This window comes from Sarcophilus harrisii, chromosome 1 (genome assembly GCF_902635505.1).
Source record: "Sarcophilus harrisii chromosome 1, mSarHar1.11, whole genome shotgun sequence".
Classification (NCBI taxonomy): Eukaryota; Metazoa; Chordata; class Mammalia; order Dasyuromorphia; family Dasyuridae; genus Sarcophilus; species Sarcophilus harrisii.
In genome coordinates, this window is record NC_045426.1 from 293,453,565 (window position 1) to 293,474,231 (window position 20,667).

At 30.7% G+C, this 20,667-nt stretch overlaps 1 protein-coding gene across 3 annotated transcripts in view; it reads left to right on the forward strand.

The window, feature by feature from the left end:
• SPTLC1 (serine palmitoyltransferase long chain base subunit 1) overlaps positions 1–20,667 on the forward strand; it is an 85,501-nt gene that overhangs the window by 12,434 nt on the left and 52,400 nt on the right. For 2 of the 3 annotated variants that reach the window (XM_003762813.4, XM_031943819.1), the window contains 3 exons: positions 1,237–1,330; positions 2,068–2,140; positions 16,773–16,905. In XM_003762813.4, coding sequence (XP_003762861.1) covers positions 1,237–1,330; positions 2,068–2,140; positions 16,773–16,905 — 300 coding nt within the window. Of the gene's footprint in view, positions 1–1,236; positions 1,331–2,067; positions 2,141–10,551; positions 10,582–16,772; positions 16,906–20,667 lie in introns of those variants that run through there. The other variant, XM_031943822.1, reaches the window with a different exon arrangement.

A 20,667-nucleotide genomic window follows, 5' to 3' on the forward strand; every position in this document is an offset into this window, starting at 1 on the left:
ATGTAAAAATGTTAATGTTAAAAGTAAAAATGTTCTGATATCACTTTATACTATTTAGCTCTTTCTCCAGTGACATTCACTTGTCATATTTCTTTCTATATAGAAAATATATAGTTACTCCGTGGATAGTATTTTTTTTGGCAAGAGACTTAGGCACTTGAGAAAAAGAAAAGTCTTATAAAGCTTTTGAGGAAAAAAAACCTTGTCTTATTGCAGCTGTATTCAGATATATGCTATTTGTATAATTTCCTCCACTTTTCCATGCTTGCTTTCTGAATTCCTTGAAATTAAATTGTCCCTTTTAGAAAATGGAACTTTATTCTGCCCCTTTTTCTCTGACTTCCTTTAACTGTTCATTTTGAAAAACTGCTTAACTCCTAAGAAATATGGCCTCTGATCCTTTTTGTTTTGGTCTTCTTTTTGATAATTTTATAATTCACAATTTACAAATTCTTTCCAAAAGAGTTTTACAAAAACTCTTATCTCAAGTTGGATTTAAAGCTAATGCAAACAGTTTACTTAATATACTTTTTCCTTTCTTTTCAGAACAATAAAACATAGGAACATTACATACATTATACCTAGGAAGTAGTAGAATATTAATTGATTAAGGCTAGATATATGTGTATATTTGGAATTTATAACTTTTCAGTATGCTGTTTTGATTCTTTTTTTAACAGTATTTTCTTTTTTCCAAATACATGTAAAGATAGTTTTTAGCATTCACCTTTGCAAAATCGTGTTCCAAATTTTTCTTCCTCTCGCCTCCCCAAGACAGGCAACTCAATATAAGTTAAATGTGTACGGTTATTCTAAACATATTTCCAGATTCATAATTCAGCACAAGAAAAACCAGCTACAAAGGGGGGAGAAACATGGAAAAGAAAAAAACAAACAAACAGCAAAAGGTGAAAATACTATGATTTGATCTACTTTCAGTCTATAGTTCTCTCTCTGGATGAAGATGGCAATTTCTGATGTTTTCATTCTTAAGATATAGGGAATAATGGAAGTACTTATAGTATTGTATTGATGAACAAATGAGATGATTTATACAAGATGCTTAACAAAATTTAAAACTCCATGTAAGTGTCAGATACTCTTATTTTTGTTTTCTGGGAGAAATTGAATATCAATATGCAGATAGAGGTCAGTGGGAAAGATGATGTGATATTTGGTGTCTCTAAAATATGGATTTGATTTTTAAAATTATTTTTCTTTTTTTTTTTTTCTTAGCCCTCCAGGCCATAAAATTGTGGTGAATGGAAAGGAATGTATAAACTTTGCATCTTTTAATTTTCTTGGACTTTTGGATAATGCTAGGGTAAAGGTAAATACAACTACTGATAATATTGTTAATTTCTGAAATAAATCACAATTAACATCTCTTTTGAATCTCATGTTCCTTGTATATAAAATGAGAAGGTTAAACTAGATAGTTGTTGCTGTTATTTCTTTCAACTTTAAATCTATGATCCTATTATATACTGATGATAAAGTTAGGTTTTTTCCAGTTGTTTTTTAATTTATATGTTTTTAGCACATTTTAGTTATTTTACTAAGCTTTGTTTCATTGGCTTAGTTAGACATAATATAGCAACAAAAGCACTGAAATAGTCATAGGGCCTCCATTTAAAATCTGCCTTATTAATTTAGTACCCTTTCTGCACTCAGATTTCTTCATCTTTAAGGTATCTGCAGCAAATTGTCTTTTTTCCATATGTAATTTATGATTAGAGATAAGTAACCTGGATTTACTGGGTAATGTGTACTGCATTGCTTGGAGAGAAAAACAAACCATTATATGTTTAGTCTTAAATAATTTGTAATTGTAGATTTTTCTAGGGAGTTACTTTGTTTTTTCTTGGAATGGAGAGCTTTAGTTATTGAGCTTTAAGATAATTTGGTTTTTTGTATGTTTTGATTATTGACCACATTTAGTCTTTTTTATTTCAAACTACAGATAAAATTGGGATATTTATAATCACATAATTATTTATTCTGATTAAACAATAATCCATTTCCATTCATTAAATTTTCTTTAAAAAATTTTTTTTAATTATAAAGGAGGCAGCTTTAGCATCTTTAAAAAAATATGGTGTTGGGACTTGTGGACCTAGAGGATTTTATGGCACATTTGGTAAGTATATCTTCCACATTCTTTTTAATTCACTAGTTTTCAAGTTGCCATAGAGTTAAAACTTTTGTATTAAGCTTTCCTGGTATTTTAGGAAGGCACTGAAGGAACTCATTGAAATTATTAGATTTGAAGTAAATGGACACTGTCACTTCTTATTTTTCCACTTACCTTAATATTTATAATTGATTCTAGAATGAAATTGTGATTCATATATATAAAACATTATATTTAGTGGAAAGTTGACTATAGCTTGAAATGAATGAACCTGTAAACCTAAATTTTTGTGTGGTCAGATGTCCTTTTTCAGGAGTAATAATTAGGAAACATGAATTTCTATATATAACTCCTGGGGATAGGCTCAGGACAGTTTTGTAAGCTGTCATTTTTTTTTTTAATCTTATAAGGTTAATGTATAAAAGAACTTGTATATAGTAATAATCAAATGAACTGGGAACACTAAAAATATGGTAGAGAAAATACTATTTTTCTTCATAAGTAATAAAAATAGGTTGTATCTGAGATAAGACATTAAATGACCAAAAATCTTCACTTTGACAGAATAATTAGCCAGGAACCGAAACATCTTTGACATTAGAAAATCATCAAGTATCAGCTTAATGCTTAAACTTTGTAGCTGAATGTATATATTTTAGTTTTGAAGATCTATAAGTAAAGAAAGTTACAGTAGAATTGATCAGAGAAAAGCAAATTAAGACAATTCTGAAGTACCACTTCACACCTCTCTGATTGGCTAAGATGATAGAAAAAGATAATGATGAATGTTGGAAGGGATGTGGGAAAACTGGGACACTGTACTAGTGTGGGTGGAATTGGGAATGGATCCAACCATTCTAAAGAGCAATTGGAACTATTCCCAAAGGGTTATCAAACTGTGGATATACCGTTTGATCCAGCTGTGTTTCTGCTGGGCTTATAAACCAAAGAGATCTTAAAGGAGGACCCATATGTGCAAAAATGTTTGTGGTAGCCCTTTTTGTAGTGGCTAGAAACTGCAAACTGAGTGGATCCTTGGAGAATGGCTAAATAAGTTATGATATATGAATGTTATGGAATATTATTGTTCTGTAAGAAACGATCAGCAGGATGATTTTAGAAAGGCTTACTTAAAGATGAACAGAACCAGATCATCGAAATCTGCAACAACAAGATTATACGATGATCAATTCCAATGGATGTGGCTCTTTTCAATAATGAGATGATTCAGGCCAGTTCCAGTGATCTTGTGATGAAGAGACCCATCTATACCCAGATATAGGACTGTGGGAACTGAGAGTGGATTACAACTTAGCATTTTCACTCATTCTGTCGTGGTTTGTTTGAATTTTATTTTCTTTCTTGTTTTTTTTTTTCCCCTTTTTGATCTGGTTTTTCTTGTGCAGCAAGATAAAAGTATAAACACGTATGCCTATATTGGATTTAACATATATTTTTACCATGTTTAACATGTATGGATTACTTGCCATCTAGGGGCATGGTTGAAGGGAAGTGGGTTGAAATTGGAAGAAAAGGTTTTTCAATGATTGATGTTGAAAAATTATCCTTGCATATCTTTTGAAAATAAAAAACTTCAATAAAAAATAATAAAAAAGAAAGTTACAATGTAATTATGCCAAGTAAAAGCAAAACCTGAGAACCTTAAAGAAATCAAGAGCAACCATCTCAGATTTTCTTATTCTTGTTTAAGGCAAACAGAACACATGAAAGTTTTTGTTAGAGGATTTTTACTAAACATGAACAAGGAATAGAAAAAGGTGATAAAATCTTTTTTAAAATGCTACTGCTGCAGCTCATGGAAATGCATTAGTGATTTTCCCAAGATTTTGTAGGAGAGTGTTTTTTCTGTACTTTAGTAGAGCCTTTTGTCCTCCATGAGATTGTAGCGCTGTCTCCTATGCCAAACTTAGAAGATTTAAGACATAAGTAGAGAAAGCCATATCCTAGAATTATCCTAGCCTTTTTTTTTTTATTGCTACACTAAGCTTCCCATAAAAATTAGAGCCACCTCAGTTTTTAAAATATGTATTTGTTTTGTTAGAAATTTCCCAATTGCACTTAAATTTTTTAACATTCATTTTTTTAAATTTTGAGTTACATATTCTTTCTATTCCTTTCACTCCCATGTCCTTGAGAAGTCATACAATATGTATATACATTCACATTATACATGTGAATCATACAAAATGTATTTCCATATTAACCATATTGCAAAATAATACATACACACACACAAAATAAAGTGAAAAAAGTATACTTCAATCTGCATTCCAAGATCATCAATTTCTTGGAGCTGGAAAACAGTTTTCATACTGGATCCTTTGTAATTATCTTGAATTTGTGTTTTGGTCGATCTTTCACAATTGATCATTGTACATTATTGTTATTTCTGTACATTTTTCTTCTGGTTCTGCTCAGCTCACTTTGTCCCAATTCATATAAGACTTTGCAGATTTTTCTAAAACTGTCCTGTTTATCATTTCTTATAGCACAATCGTTTATAGCAACTTGTTCAACCATTCCCTAATTGTTGAATATTTCCTCAGTTTCCAATTCTTTGCTACCACAAAAAGAACTTTTATAAATATTTTTTGTAAAAATAGGGCCATTCCATTTAAAGGCAGTATTTGATTGTAAAATTGACTTTCTGTGAAATATCATAGTGGATTTCTGACTTAGGCTTGGCCCATGTCCTGTCAACCTTCTCTGGTACTGATTCAGCATTGTGAAGTAACTATATATTTGTTTTTTCTGTATGTTCTCTATGCCACATTCCTATTTGTGAGCCTTTGCTCTGCCTACCTTGGGTTTTTTTTTTTTTTTTTTTTTTAATAATAAGGAATTATTCTGTATCTTCTTTCCTGCTGCTGTCTTTGGCAGTAGCCTAACCTCATACTAATTCTTACTCCAAGCTTAATTCAATTTCCTGTTACTCTTATATCACCTGGTGAAATACCTTGTGATAGAAAATGCCGTCTACATCCAGAGAAAGAACTATGAAGACTTGTTTCTATTTGTTATGAATAACTTTGCAGGTGAATATGTTGACTTGATTTTTTTTTTTTTTTCATATTCCCTTCCTTGACTGATATCTATGTTACCTTTTCCCATTGGCATTTCTTTCGATAAACAGTGACCATATTTGTATCCTTAGGTTTCCAGTAGGGATTTTGGGTTACATAAACACATTTTTCCCCTCACATTCTATAAAGGAGATAACATCAATCTTATTTTTATCATTATTTTATATTTTTATCAGTAGGTAAAATATAAGAATCTCTGAAGTCAGTATATACCAGTCAGCATAGTTTAGTGCCAAGATTTAATTTGGTTGCTCAGGACTATGCTTAACTTTGCTAGTTATTATGTTTTCAAGTGCTATCTCAGTCCTTTTGCTTTTTGATACATATTGTTCCAAGATTTGTGATCTTTTAATGTCACTGCTGCTAGGTCTTGTGTGTTTCTAATTATGGCTCCTCTGTATTTGTATTGTTTTTTTCCTTGTTGCTCTTTTTTTTTTTTTTAAATTATTATTTAATAGCCTTTTATTTACAGGTTATATGTATGGGTAACTTTACAGCATTGACAATTGCCAAACCTCTTGTTCCAATTTTTCCCCTCTTTCCCCCACTCCCTTCCCCAGATGGCAAGATGACCAGTAGATATTAAATATATTAAAATATAAATTAGATACACAATAAGTATACATGACCAAACCGTTATTTTTCTGTACAAAAAGAATCAGACTCTGAAATATTATACAATTAGCCTGTGAAGGAAATAAAAAATGTAGGTGGGCAAAAATATGGGGATTGGGAATTCAATGTAATAGTTCTTATTGAACATTTATTAGGACATAAAAACCTCACAATCAAATGCAGAAATGTAGAAATAGTAAATGCATCCTTTTCAGATCATGGTGCAATAAAAATTACAATTGTAATAAGGGGTCATAGAAAAATAAAACAAAAATTCATTGGAAACTAAATAATCTAATACTAAAGAATGAGTGAATGAAATAACAAACTATAGAAACAACTGATAATTTCATCCAAAACAATGATAATAATGAGGCAATATATACCAAAATTTATGGAATACAACCAAAGCAGTTCTTAGGGAAATTTTTATATCTGTAGATGCTTACATGAGTAAAATAGAGAAATTGAGCATGCAACTAAAAATATCTAGAAAAAGAGGCAATTAAAAGCTAGAACAAATTAAATACCAAAGAAGCAAAAAAAAAAATTAAATTAAAATTAAATAACAGATTTGAAATTCTGAAAGTCAAAGATTAATAACATTAAAAGTAAGAAATCTGTTGAATTAATAAGCAAAACTAAATTGGTCTTATGAAAAAAAAACAATAAAATAGATAAATCTTTGATTAATTGATTAGAAAAAGGAAAGATGAAAACCAAATTACCAGTTACAAAAACCAAAAAGATTGAATTTACCACTAATGTAGAGGAAATTAAAGCATAATTAGGAGCTATTTTGCTCAACTCTATGCCAATAAATCTAAGTGAAATGGATGAACATTTACAAAAATATAGATTACCCAGATTAATAGAGAAGGGAATAAAATAATTAAATCCATTTTAGAAAGAGAAATTGAACAAGGTATTAATGAACTTTCTAAGAAAAAATCTCCAAGGCCAGATGGATTTACAAGTGAATTCTACCAAACATATAAAGAACAATTGACTCCAATATTATACAGACTATTTGGAAAAAATAGGGGAAGACAGAATCATACCAAATTTCTTTTATGACATTGATATAGTGCTGATACCTAAACCAAGAAGGGCCAAAACAGAAAGTTATACACCAATTTCCCTAATGAAGAAATATCTTAAATAAAATATTAACAAAGAGATTACAGCAACTTATCACCAGGATAATACACTATGATCAAGTAAGATTTATATCAAGAATGCAGGGCTGGTTCAATATCAGGAAAGCTATTAGCATAATTGACTACCAAGAACCAAAGTAATCATATGATTATCTCAGTAGATGAAGAAAAATCATTTGACAAAACACAACCCATTCCTATTAAAAACACTGGAGAGCATAGTAGTAAACGGAATTTTTCTTAAAATAATAAGCATCTATCTAAAAGTATCAGTAAGCATTTATATGTACTAGAGATAAACTAGAAGCATTCCAGTAAGATTGGGGTGAAACAAGGCTTCCCACTATTACCACTGTTATTCAGTATTGTACTTAGAAATGTTAGCTTTAGCAATAAGAAAAGCAATTTAGCAAAAGCAAAAAAGTCTTTCCCATTTTTCTCCTCTTTATCAGTCTCATACCAGTATTCTCTTATTTCAGTTTTGATGTTGGAATGAAATAAGACCCTGTAAATCATTGAACAAAGTTTACTTTGTCCTTGTATGGCAAGGATTTTCAATAAGAAAACAGTGGCACTTAGCTTCTCTATGCTCATCTCCATCTGAAATGGCATCCAGACAGTAAGCAATTTGATAAAGGTTAATTTTGTTGTGAAAGAAGACACAAGCACATGAGAAGAAAAATATGAGGAAAAATATAGGAAATGAAAAATAATGTGCTTTGTTCTGCATTCAGATTTCATTAGTTCTTTTTCTGGAGGTGGATAGTATTTTTCATTATAAGTCTTTTGGAATTATCTTAGATCTTTTTATTACTGAGAATTGCAAAATTATTCATAGTTGATCAACCTACCTTATTTCTTTTATTGTATATAGTGTCCTCTTGATTCACTCATTTAACTTTGCATTCTTTGTATCAATTAGTTAAAGGCTTTCTAGGTTTTTCTAAAATCATCCCGTTTGTCATTTCTTAATAGTACCATAATATTCTATCACAGTTATAGCACAGTTTGTTCAGCCATTCTCTAGTTGATGGACATCTCTCTAATTTTTAATTCCTTGACACCATAGAAGAATAGATTAGGAATACTTTTATACATAGTCTTTTCCTTTTATTTTTTAAATGTCTTTGAGATATAGATCTAATCGTGGTATCACTGGACAGTTTTATAGTCCTTTGGTCATAGTTCAAATTGTTCTCCAGAATAGTTTGATCAGTTTACGTCTTCATCAACAATACATTAGTGTCCTAAGTTTCCCATATTCCCTCAACATTTGTTATTTTTCTTTTCTGTCATATTATCCAATCCATTAGGTATGAGGTAGTATTTCAGAGTTGTTTTAATTTGCATTTCTCTAATAATTAGTGATTTAGAATATTTTTTCTTATACATAGCTTTGACTTCATCTGAAGACTACCTTTCATCATTTATCAATTGATTACTGACTTGCATTCTTATAAATTTGACTTTGTTCTCTATATATTGAAAAATAAGGACTTTAACGGAGAAACATATTGTAAAAATTTGTTTTCCCATTTTTTTAAACTTTCCTTCTAATTTTGGTTGCATTTTATTTATACAGAATCTTTTTTAACCTAATGAAATAAAAATTATCCATTTTATATTCCATAATGCTTTCTATCTTTTGTTTGTTCATAAATTCTTCCCTTATCCATACATCTTTTGGGGTGTGTGTGTGTGATGTAATTGGGGTTAAGTGACTTACCTATGATCACACAACTAGTGAGTGTTACATATCTAAGGTTAGACTTGAACTCAGGTCCTCTTACTTCAGGGCTGATGCTCCATCAGACCATCTAGGTGCCCCTTTTAAACATACATCTTAACAGGTAAACTAATTTCACCTCCCCAGATTTACTTATATTACATTTTATGTCTAAATTATGTAATCTATTCTATTAACCATTTCTATTTTAGGGTGAGTTCATCCCATTCACATTCACAGTTATGATTACTAGTTGTGTTATTTCCATTTTACTTTTCCTTTTCTATTTTTCCTTATCTCTCTTTCTTTAATTGATCCTGTCTCTCTTTAGAAGTTTTGTTTCTTACCACTATCTCCCCCAAACCTTCTTCCCTTCTATCAGCTCCCCCAACCTTGACTTTTAACTTTTTGTGAAAGTAGAATTTTGCTTCTAGGGAGGAGCATGCATTGTCTCAAGCTTCAGGAATTTTATGTAACTGTTTTCAGAGGTATTTCTAAAGACCTGTAAGTTTTCAGTTCTTCCAAGTTTGCATCATCTAAAGCAAGGTTTTTACTACTCTTCTAGACTATACCCTGGTCTGTGAGTGATAGTTTCTACCCTGAAACTGTGAGGATGATCATGGTTTTCAGGTTGTCCAAAAAATTTTAAGTTATCTCTTCTTATATCTCTTTTCTAGATCAGTTGTTTTTCCAGTGAAATTTTTCACATTGTGTTCTACTTTTTCATCTTTTAGTTTTGTTTTGTTTCTTGATTTATCATGAAGACTTTAGCTTCCAATTGCTCAGTTCTCATTTTTAAGAAATTATTTTCTTCAGTGAGTTTTGTACCTCCTTTTCTATTTGACTTATTTTGCTTTTTAAGGCATTCTTTTTTCTTGTTAATTTTTTTTTGCATTTTGCATCACTTTCATTCTTCCCAATTTTTCTTCTACTTTCTTGATTTTCAGAAAATATTTTGAGCTCTTCCATGATCTGAGATTTTTATTTTTATTTTTCTGGGTGACTTTGGATGTAGTAGTTCTGACTTTGTTACATTTTTTTTCTTACTGTCTTATAGAGTCATTAGCTTCCACTTGCCTAATTCTAATTTTTAAAGAATATTTTTTTTCTTCTGTGAGTTTTTATAACTTCTTTTTCATTTGGTCAATTCTACTTTTTAAGGAGTTCTTTTCTTCAGTTAATTAAAAAAAATTTTTTTTTCAATTCTACTTTTAATGATTTCATCTCTTCAGTGCATTTTTGTACATTTGACCAATTCTGCTTTTTAAAGCATTTTTTTTCTTCACTTTATTTTTGTGCTTTTACCATTCAATCTGTTCTGTTTTTTAAGAAGTTATTTTCTTCAGTATTTTTTGATGTCTCCTTCATTAAGCTGTTTACTTTGTTCATGCATTATTCTCATTTGTATTTTCAGGTTTTCCTCTTTTTTCTCTTAAGTGATTTTAAAAATCCTTTTTGAGCTATTCCAGGAATTTTTTCCTTTTCTTTTTTCTTTTTGGCCTGTGAACAATTGACAATTTTTTTGATGCTTTGCTTGTAGTTGCTTTGATTTGATTTTGTTGTCTTCCTCTGAGTTTGTGTTTTGATTTTTCTTTTCACCACCATGTTTTATGGGGGAGGAGGGGAAGGAAAAACATTCTTTTTTGGTTGTTTGCTCATTTTTCCAAGTCATTTCTTCCCTTTAAACTTTGTGTTAAAGTTGAGCTTTGCAAGTGTTTTTCGTAGTGGCAAGGAACTAAAATTGGTTGCCCATCACTTGGAATAGCTGAATAAGTTATGATATATGAATCTAATGGAATATTATTGTTCTAGAAGGCTGATTTCAGAAAACCTGGAGAGATTTATATGAACTGATGCTAAGTGAAATGAGTAGAACCAAGAGAATATTGAATTCAACCTTTTCAATTTTGATATTGGTAATTTGATTTTCATATTTCTTTCCTTTAATAAAATTAACAATAGTTTATCTTTTTTTCTATAAAAACACATCCTGGTTTTATTTATTAGTACAGTTTAAAAAATTGTGAATTATATTAATTTCTCCTTTGATTTTACATATTTCTATTTTGAGATTTAATTGGGGGTTTTTAATTTGTTCTTTTTCTAGCTGTTCACTGATCTGATCTTTGTTTAGGTTGTTTGATGTAAGTATTTATAGACATGAAATTTCCCTCAGCACTCTTTGGGGCATATCCCATAAATTCTTGAATGTTATCTTGTTGTCATTCTCTTTAGTGAAATTATTGATAATTTCTGAGATTTAACCCATTCATCCTTTAGGATTAGATTATTTTGTATGTTTTGCCCAAGGTATTTGGGGTTAAGTGACTTGCCCAGGATCACACAGCCAGAGATTTGAACTCAGATCTTCCTGACTTCAAGACTGGTGCTCTACTGTACTAACTATTCAGTTTCAATTAATTTTCAATCTATGTTTCCACAACCCTTTATTAAATATAATTTTACTGGGGCATGATCTTAAAAGGTCACTTAATTATATGCCAATAAATCTAACAATCTAAGTAAAATGGAGGAATATTTATAAAAATATAAACTGCCCTGATTAACAGAGGAGGAAATATAAAACTTAAGATAACACTGTCTCAGAGAAAGAAATTGAACATATTGTTAATGAGTTCTCAAAGAAAAAAAATCTCTTCAGCCCTTTCTGAAATCATGCTGATCATTTTTTATAGAATAATATTCCATTATATTAATATAATATAACTTATTCCTCAACTGATGGGCACCCACTCAGTTTCCAGTTACTTGCCACTACAGAAAAGGCTGCTACAAACACTTTTGTATGTGTGATTCATCCATTTTTGAGAGCAGTTTATAACTATGCCCAAAGGCCTGTAAAACTGCAAAAATGATGAAAGTATACTGGATCCTTTCATAAATGGAACTAAACTTCTTCTGAATAGCCTCAGGCATAGGAGTGGAGGAAAAATATTCACAAGTTTGATGGACCAGTCCTATTTACACTGGACCTGCTGAGGTACCTCATCTACAGCATTGATGAAATCAGAAACATCTGTAGAGATGGGCATTTTAACTTTTTTTAGCTCCTTGTCATCCATTGTAAATTGACTACAAATCTTCCTCATGGGCAAACTGGGATTTTGCAAGGATAACTGGTATAGCAAAGTTTGATAGTGTCATAGGTCTCAAGAGTATATAGAAAAGTATAAGTTGTAAGAAAACTGGGAAGATTGAGGTATTGAGGGGCTTTGAATGCCTAACTGGATTTGATATTTGATCCTGAGAGATAATAAGGCACTATTGGAATTTATTGAGGACGGCTTGATTGTCACTTTTACAGCTGAATGGCGAATGGACTTCAGTGGAGGTTGAAATATGTGGAATAAAAATCAATCAGAAGATTGCCATAGTCCAGACATGAGGAAATTGAGCTTGCATGAGGATTGGGATAGAGCAGAGAAACAGTACAAAACATGTTAGAAAGGTAAAATTGAAAGGTTTTGGTGACAGATTGGATATGATACATTGAGGGTACTAGGATGCAAGCCTATGGAACTGAGAGAATAATGGTACCTTTGACAGTAATGTGAAAAAATAATGTTATTTTTTATTTATATTTTGTTTAAGATGTCCACCGGGATATCTAGTTCAAGATGTCTGAGAAGTATCTGAAAGTGTGAGATTAGAAGTCAGCAGAGAGGTTAGAGCAGGATAGGTATATTTAAGAATCATAAACCTTAAAGTGATAATTTTATCCATGGGAGATGATGAAATCAAGTAAAGTAATAAAGAGGGGAAAAAAAAGAGGCCTTAGATCGGAGTCCTGTTGATACTTGTACCTTTTATTAGCAGACATAGCCTGAATGAAGATCCAGTAAAGTAAACTGACAGGGAGTAGTCATATAGGTAGGAGAAGAATGACAATAAGATATGACTAATGGTTTCTGAAAGAGAACTACATATAATGAACTCATAAGACCCTTTTCCTCCAAAGACTTTACCTCTATTGCTTCCTCTGAATACATTCAAATATATAGTTGGGATGGCAACTATAAAGTCTTCAGATTTGGGTGGGGCGGCAAGGCCCCTATAAGTCATTAATGGGGCTAAATTTTCTCTCCCCACCCCTCTTTTTTTTTTTTTAATAATTATAAATTTTTATTGACAGAACCCATGCCAGGGTAATTTTTTTACATTATCCCTTGCACTCATTATTATTATTTACTCATTATCCCTTCTGTTCTGATTTTTCCCCTCCCTCTCTTCACCCCTTCCCCCAGATGGCAAGCAGTCCTATACATGTTAAATATGTTGGACACAGTTTTTCAACAAGAATAGCATTCCTATCTGTATGTAAACAAAGAAAAACAAACAAAATAATTTTTCTAATATTAAATAAATAAATTTACACAAAACAACTTATATTACATTTTAATTAAAAACTACCCAGTGGAAAAATATGTAATGTAGTTCTAATAAAAATCTGATTTCATTGATCCAGCCATTTGGGACAGCAATTTAAAAATATGCCCAAAGGGATATAAAACTCTGCATGTTTTTTGAGCCCACACTGCAATTGGAGAATGCTATTATGGTATATAAACATAATGGCATATTATTATTCCATACAAATGAAATGGAGGCTAATTTTAGAAAAGCCTGGGAAGATGTGCAGTAACTGGTACTGAGTGAAGTGAACAGAACCAAGAAACACTGTACATAATAATAGCAAGATTATGTGATAAGTTGACTGTATAAAATTTATCTATATACACATATATATTATTTATATATAACATTATAATATATTTTGTAATCTTCTTGTTGCCGTATATAATGATCACCTGGTTCTCCTCATTTCACTTAGCACCAGTTCGTGTAAGTCTCTCCAGTCTTCTCTGAAAACATCCTGCTGGTCATTTCTTACAGAACAATAATATTCCATATCATTCATATACCCTAACTTTTTCAGCCATTCTCCAATTGATGGGCATCCATGCATTTCCAGTTTCTTGTCATTACAACAAGGGCTACCACAAACAATTGGTTTTAAATAGATGCTACTGAATATTGTAAGGAAAAATCCATTTATTCCTATGGTCTCTAATGTCTTTAATAGGAATTAGTGTTGGATTTTATTAAATATTTTTTCTGCATCTATCAAGATAATCATATGGTTTTTATTAATTTGGTTATTGATAAAGTCACTTATGCTAATAGTTTTCCTAATATTGAACCAGCCCTGCATTCCTGGTATAAATCCTACTTGGTGTATTATCCTGGGAGTGACTTTCTGTAATCTCTTTGATAATATTTTATTTAAGATTTTTGCATCAATATTCATTAGGGAGATTGGTCTATAATTTTCTTTCTTTATTATCCTCCTACCTGATTTAGTATAAGTTCCATGTCTGTGTCATAAAAGGATTTGATAGGAGTCCTTTCACTATTTTTTTCAAATAGTTTGTATAGTATTGGAGTTAATTGTTCTTTAAATATTTGGTAGAGTTTACATGTAAATCCATTTGGTCCTGGGGATTTTTCTTAGGGAGTTGATTAATAACTTGTTTTATTTCTTTTTCTAAAATGATTCTATTTAGATAATTTATTTCCTTTTCTGTTATTCTGACAATCTATATTTTTGTACATATTCCTCCATTTCACTTAGGTTATCAAATTTATTGGCATAAAGGCAAAATAATTCCTAATTATTGATTTAGTTTCCTCCTCATTGTTTGAAAGTTCTCCCTTTTCATTTTTAGTCTAACAATTTGATTATCTTCTTTCCTCTTTTTAATCAAATTAAAGTTTTATCAATTTTGTATTTTTTTATAAAGCCAACTCTTAGTTTTATTTATTAGTTCAATAGCCTTTTTACTTTCAATTTTATTAATCACCCCTTTTATTCTTAGAATTTCACATTTGGTATTTGATGGGGCTAAATTTTCTTCTACCATATATTTTCACCTGTGACTCATCAAAGCTGGAATTTGAAACCGAGTCCTTTGAACTTCAAACACAGTTCTCTTTACCATACATCTACACTACCAGTAAAGAGGGGGGAAAAACTAATTGTATAGTAGCCTGTTTCAAAATTTTCAGTACATCTGAGATACTGTCTCCACAATTACAAATCATAACCGTTATGTAACTTGTTATCTATGTGAATCTTGTCTGTACACGTATGGTAAGGGCCATCTTCTAGATAATTTTTGCTGTTGTAAGAGTCATTTCAGTCAAGCCTGACTCTTTATGATTCCATTTGAGGTATTCTTGGCAAAGATACTAGAGTAGTTTGCCATTTCCTTTTTTAGCTCATTTTGGGGAAACAGGCAAACAGGATTAAACTTACCCAGAGTCACAGAATTAGTGTCTGAGCTTTAGATGGATGCTGATATAGCAAGTGGGCTATCCAGTATTCACAAATCTTTGATGTCTTCTTTAGATTTTTGTTAATTTGGTTTCATTTTTAGTGAAATTGTTAAGATGTATGTGATTCAGTTCCTCCAGGACTTAGTAGACATTGAACAAGAATTTCATATTTAAAATAATGTTTTTAGAAAAATTACCAAAATTATTTTGAATTGTAAGTACAAACCTATCAGTAACGATTATTATCAATTTAATATTAGTCTAATACCGAAGCATAATCTGCCTTGTTCCTTCTGAAGGATCTATCTACGATACCTTGCCAATTTAGGATATAATTTATAGGACTCTGAAAATGAGGGGCAAATCACAATATGGTAATATTCCAAAGCATTGGTTACAACTATTCCTGGAACAAGTAGCAAATGTGCTTTTAAGGCACTAAATGTTCTAGATTAAATAAAGAGACCACCTGTCTGTGATCAATATCTTATTCTTCCTCAAATGAGAAGGGTGAGTCAAAGTTTGGATCCAAAGGAGGAGGACATCAATTGCTTCAAGGAAAAACAGAGGAAACTGCTTTTTGACAAATCATTAGGCAATCTACTTCTGGAAGTCAATATGTATGACAGTATTTTCAGCCAGAAAAGAGGTACCCTTTGGTTTAAGTTTCAGTTACTTAGTGTTTAATCTTTTCTCCTAAAATTTAATCCATCTTCCAGCAGAGGATTCTGGATAGGGATTTTAAGGCAAGAGAAATATAATTTTTTATTATTTTCAATTTTATTAAGAAGGGGGTTTTTAAATATGCTTCTACCTTGTACCTAATGGTTTTGTTAATATTTATATGGTTAATATATATATAGTATGATCTGTATAATTCTTGGCCATCTCTTGCTTTCCTTTACTACTATAATAATTACTAAAGAAGTAGAAGAAAATAGAGGGGAAAAAACCTTACTCAGCATTTTAGGCACAAACATGCCATAAACAATTTTATTAATTAAATTGTATTTTCAGGAGAGAGAATATGCCTCTTCCATGACTTCTAAGGATACTTCTTTCTACTTGGTCAGAGATGAAGTTGAACTAATTCTATTAACTGAAGTAATCGAAGATATCTTCCTTCTTTTTAATCTGATCATAAATCTACCTGATCATAGTCTCAACTCCAAACCCATTCTCTTAAAGAAAAGTTCCTTCTTGAAATAGCAATGCTAATGTTTCATCCCTCCCTTCTTTCCCTTTCTCATTTTCTACTTCCTTGCTTCTTTCCTCCTTTTCTTCTTCCCTTCCTTCCTTCCTTTCCTCCCTACTATTATTTTGTAATTTATAGGTTAAATAAGCAACAAGATGTTCTGCATGTATGTGTGCACGTGTGTGCGTATGCATGTACGCACATGTATTCATGCCATTGCACAACTTATCACTGCCTTCTAAACCCCAGATGAATGATGGGGAGGAGTCTTTAATTAAGCTTCAAGGTACTAAGGACCATTTTATATGAATTTTTCTTTGTTTTTTAAGTTGTTGTGACTAAAGAATTCTTCAGCTAATAGTATAACCATACTGGTCATAATTCTCTTCATACTTAGTCTAAAAAGACTAAAATGAGTAGTATTTTTTTTTTTGAAGGAAAACATTTTAACTTTATATTTTTTGTCTGTGTTTGAATATAGATGTTCATTTGGAATTGGAAGAACGTCTAGCAAAGTTTATGAAGACTGAGGAAGCTATTATTTACTCATATGGATTTGCCACAATTGCCAGTGCTATTCCAGCTTATTCCAAAAGGGGGGATATTGTATTTGTGTAAGTAGTCTTCCTCTGATGCAAAATTTCTATGCACAAAATTAAGTTTCTTGGAGTGTCATTATAAAACAACTTTCTTTTGATACAGATGGTTTCTTCATTTAAAAAAGAAACTTATTCCATTCAAGTGTTATTTTATTTTTGAAAAAGAAAAACTGATACGAAAGTGCATTAGCAATATGTTTTAAAAGTAATGTTCAGTTTTCTGCTATCACCAGCTTCATTTTTTGATATATCAATATGTATATATAATTTATGTATTTATGTGTATGTATATCTATATACATATATATAGAGAGAGAAAGCTCTTAATAAGATCCACATACAAATAAGATTTAAACCTTTAGTTTATCATTTAAAATGTTTGCTGTGATCCTCAGTTTTGTGTACAAGTAAAATTATAGATGTGCTTACATTGTTTATTATGGAACTTTGAAAAGGGTAAAATGAAAAGGAAACATTTAATTCTAAATAATTTTATTATGCAAAATCAAAAATTTGGTATAGGTTTTTTTTAGAATTGTTAAATAAGAACAACAGTAATTCTATGAACTAAGCAAACGAATACTGGCAAACAAAAGACAACTCACAATACTGATTTGTCACAAAATCATTAATTACTACTCTATGAACACTTTGCTAATTGTGTTGGATGAAGCTGAATATTTTCTTCGAACTTTTTTGCTGGCAAATTTTTTCATTTTTTATTCAGTTTGTACGTCCATCTCTAAATCACTACATCTTTATCAGTTAGTATTAGTATCCTAAATTACTGCATCTTTGTCAACAGACATGAAGTATATACTATTGCTAAGTACTATACTTAAGTACTAAGTATACAAAAAAAGTCAAAATTCAGTTTCTGCTCTCAAGGTATTAGCAGTCTAATGGGGAGAAAGTATAAAAACAACTATATGCAAGCAGGATGTATATACAGAATAAATTGAAAATAATCAACAGAGGAGGCACTAGCATGGAGAAAAACTCATAGTTGGTTGTCATACAATCTTGCTGTTGCTGTGTACAGTGTTCTCTTAGTTTTGCTTATATTACTCAGCATCATTTCATGTAAATCTTTCCAGGCTTTTCTGAAATTGACTTATCATTTCTTACAGAACAATAGTATTCCATTACATTCATATACTATAACTTATTCAATTATTCCCCAACTGATGGGCATCCACTCAGTTTCCAGTTCTTTGCCACTACATAAAGGGTTGCTACAAACATTTTTGCTTATGTGGGGCTTTCCCCTCTTTTATGATCTCTTTGGGATATAGACTTAGTAGTAACATTGCTAAAGGGTGTGAATAGCTTTTAGACTTTTGGACATGGTTCCAAATTGCTCTCAAGAATGGCTGGATAAGTTCATGACTCCATCAATAGTACATTTGCATTCCAGTTTTCCCACATCCCCTCCAATATTCACTATTATCTTTTCCTGTCATGTTAGCCAATCTGATAGCTGTGAGGTGGTATCTCAGGGTTGCTTTAATTTGGATTTCTCTAATCGATAGTAATTTAGGGCATTTTTTTTGTGACTAGAAATGGCTTAGATTTCTTTATGTGAAAACTACCTGTTCATATGTTTTGACCACTTACCAATTGGGGAATGACTGGCAGGTATTTTTATAAATTTGAGTTTTTTACAAATGAGGCCTTTATCAGAAACACTGACTATAAAATTTTTTCCAAACTTTCTGCTTCCCTTCTAATCTTTGGCTGCTTTGGTTTTATTTATGCAAAAATTTTTTAATGCATTCAGTTATCTATTGTGCATTTTATAATATTTTCTAGTTCTTCTTTGGCCATAAATTCTTCCCTTCTATAAACACCTGACAAGTAAACAATCCCTTGCTCTCCTGATTTGCTTATGGTATCACTTTATATCTAAATCATGAACCCATTACTAATATATATATATGGCATGAAATATTGGTCTCTGCCAAATTTCTGCAATACTATTCTCCATTTTTCTCAGAAATTTTTTTCAAATAGTGAATTCTTATCCCAGAAGGTGGAGTTTTGGGGTTTATCAAACTTTAGATTACTATAGTCATTGACTATTGTGTCTTGTGTACTTAACCCATTCCCTTGGTCCACCACTTGATTTCTTAAGCAGTACTAAATGGTTTTGATTATTGCTGCTTTATAATATAGTTTTAGGTATGATGTGGCCAGGCCACTTTCATTTGCATTTTTTTCATTAATTCCCTTGAAATACTTGATCTTTTGTTCTTCTAGATGAATTTTATTATTTTTTCTAGTCATATAAAATAATTTTTGACAGTTTTATTGACATGGCACTGAATAAGTAAATTAATTTAGATAGAGCTGTCATTTTTATTATGTTAGCTCAGTCTACCCATGAGTAATTGATATTTTTCTAGTTTAGATTTGATTTTATTTGTATGAAAAGTGATTTGTACTTGTGTTCATATAGTTCCTGGCTTTGCCTTGGCAGGTGGACTTCCAAATATTTCATATTGTATTCAGTTATTTTTAAATGAAATTTCTCTTTCTATTTCTTGCTGCTGGACTTTGTTGGTAACATATAGAAATGTGGAAGATGTATGTGGGTTTATTTTATATCTTGCAACTTTGCTAAAGTTGTTAGTTGTTTCTAGTGGTTTTTAAAAATTGATTCTCTAGGATTCTCTAAGTATACCATCATATCTGCAGAGTGGTAATTTTGTTTCTTCATTACTTACTCTAATTCTTTCAGTTTCTTTTTCTTCTTTTATTGCTAAAGCTAACATTTCTAACACAATATTGATTAGTAATGGTGATAGTGGGAAACCTTATTTCACCCCTGATTTTATTGGAAATACTTCTAGTTCATCCTTCTTAATTATAATGCTTGCTGATAGTTATAGATGCTAGTTATCATTTTAAGAAAAACTCCATTTATTCCTAGTATTTTGAATAAGAATAGTTGTATTTTGTCAGATACTTTTTCTGCATCTATTGAGATAATCATATGATTTCTGTTGGTTTAATTATTGATATACTCTGTTATGTTAATAGTTTTTCTGATATTGAACCAGCCCTGCATTCCTGGTATAAATCCTACTTGGTCATAGTGTATTATCCTGATGATAAATTGTTGTAATCTCCTTACTAATATTTTTTCAGACTTTTACATTAATATTAATGTAACTGATTAATATTAATAAAGTAAATTAATATTACATTAATATTCATTGGGGAAACTAGTCTATGATTTTATTTCTCTGTTTTGGCTCTTCCTGGTTTAGGTATCAGCACCATATCTGTGTCATAAAGGAATTAGGCAGGATTCCTTCTTCCTCTATTTTTCCAAATAGTTTTTATAGTATTGGAATTAAATTTTTTAAATGTTTGGTAGAACTTACTTGTAAATCCTTCTGGCCCTGGAGATTTTTTGTTAGAGATTTCACTGATGACCTGTTCAATTTCTTTTTCTAAAATGAACTTAATTGTTTTATTTCCTCTTCTGTTAATATGGGCAGTTTATATTTCTATAAATATTCATCCATTTCAATTAAGATTGTCAGGAGCAAAATAGCTCATAATTATTACTTTAATTTTCTCCCCATTGGTCATAAATTCACCCATTTCATTTTTTAATACAGATTATTTATTTTTCTACTTTCTTTTTTCTAATCAAATTAACCAAAGGTTTATCTATTTTGTTTTTGTTTTTTTTAATAAAACCAATTATTAATTTTATTTATTCAGTAGTTTTCTTTTTTCAATTTTATTAGCCTCTCCTTTGAATTC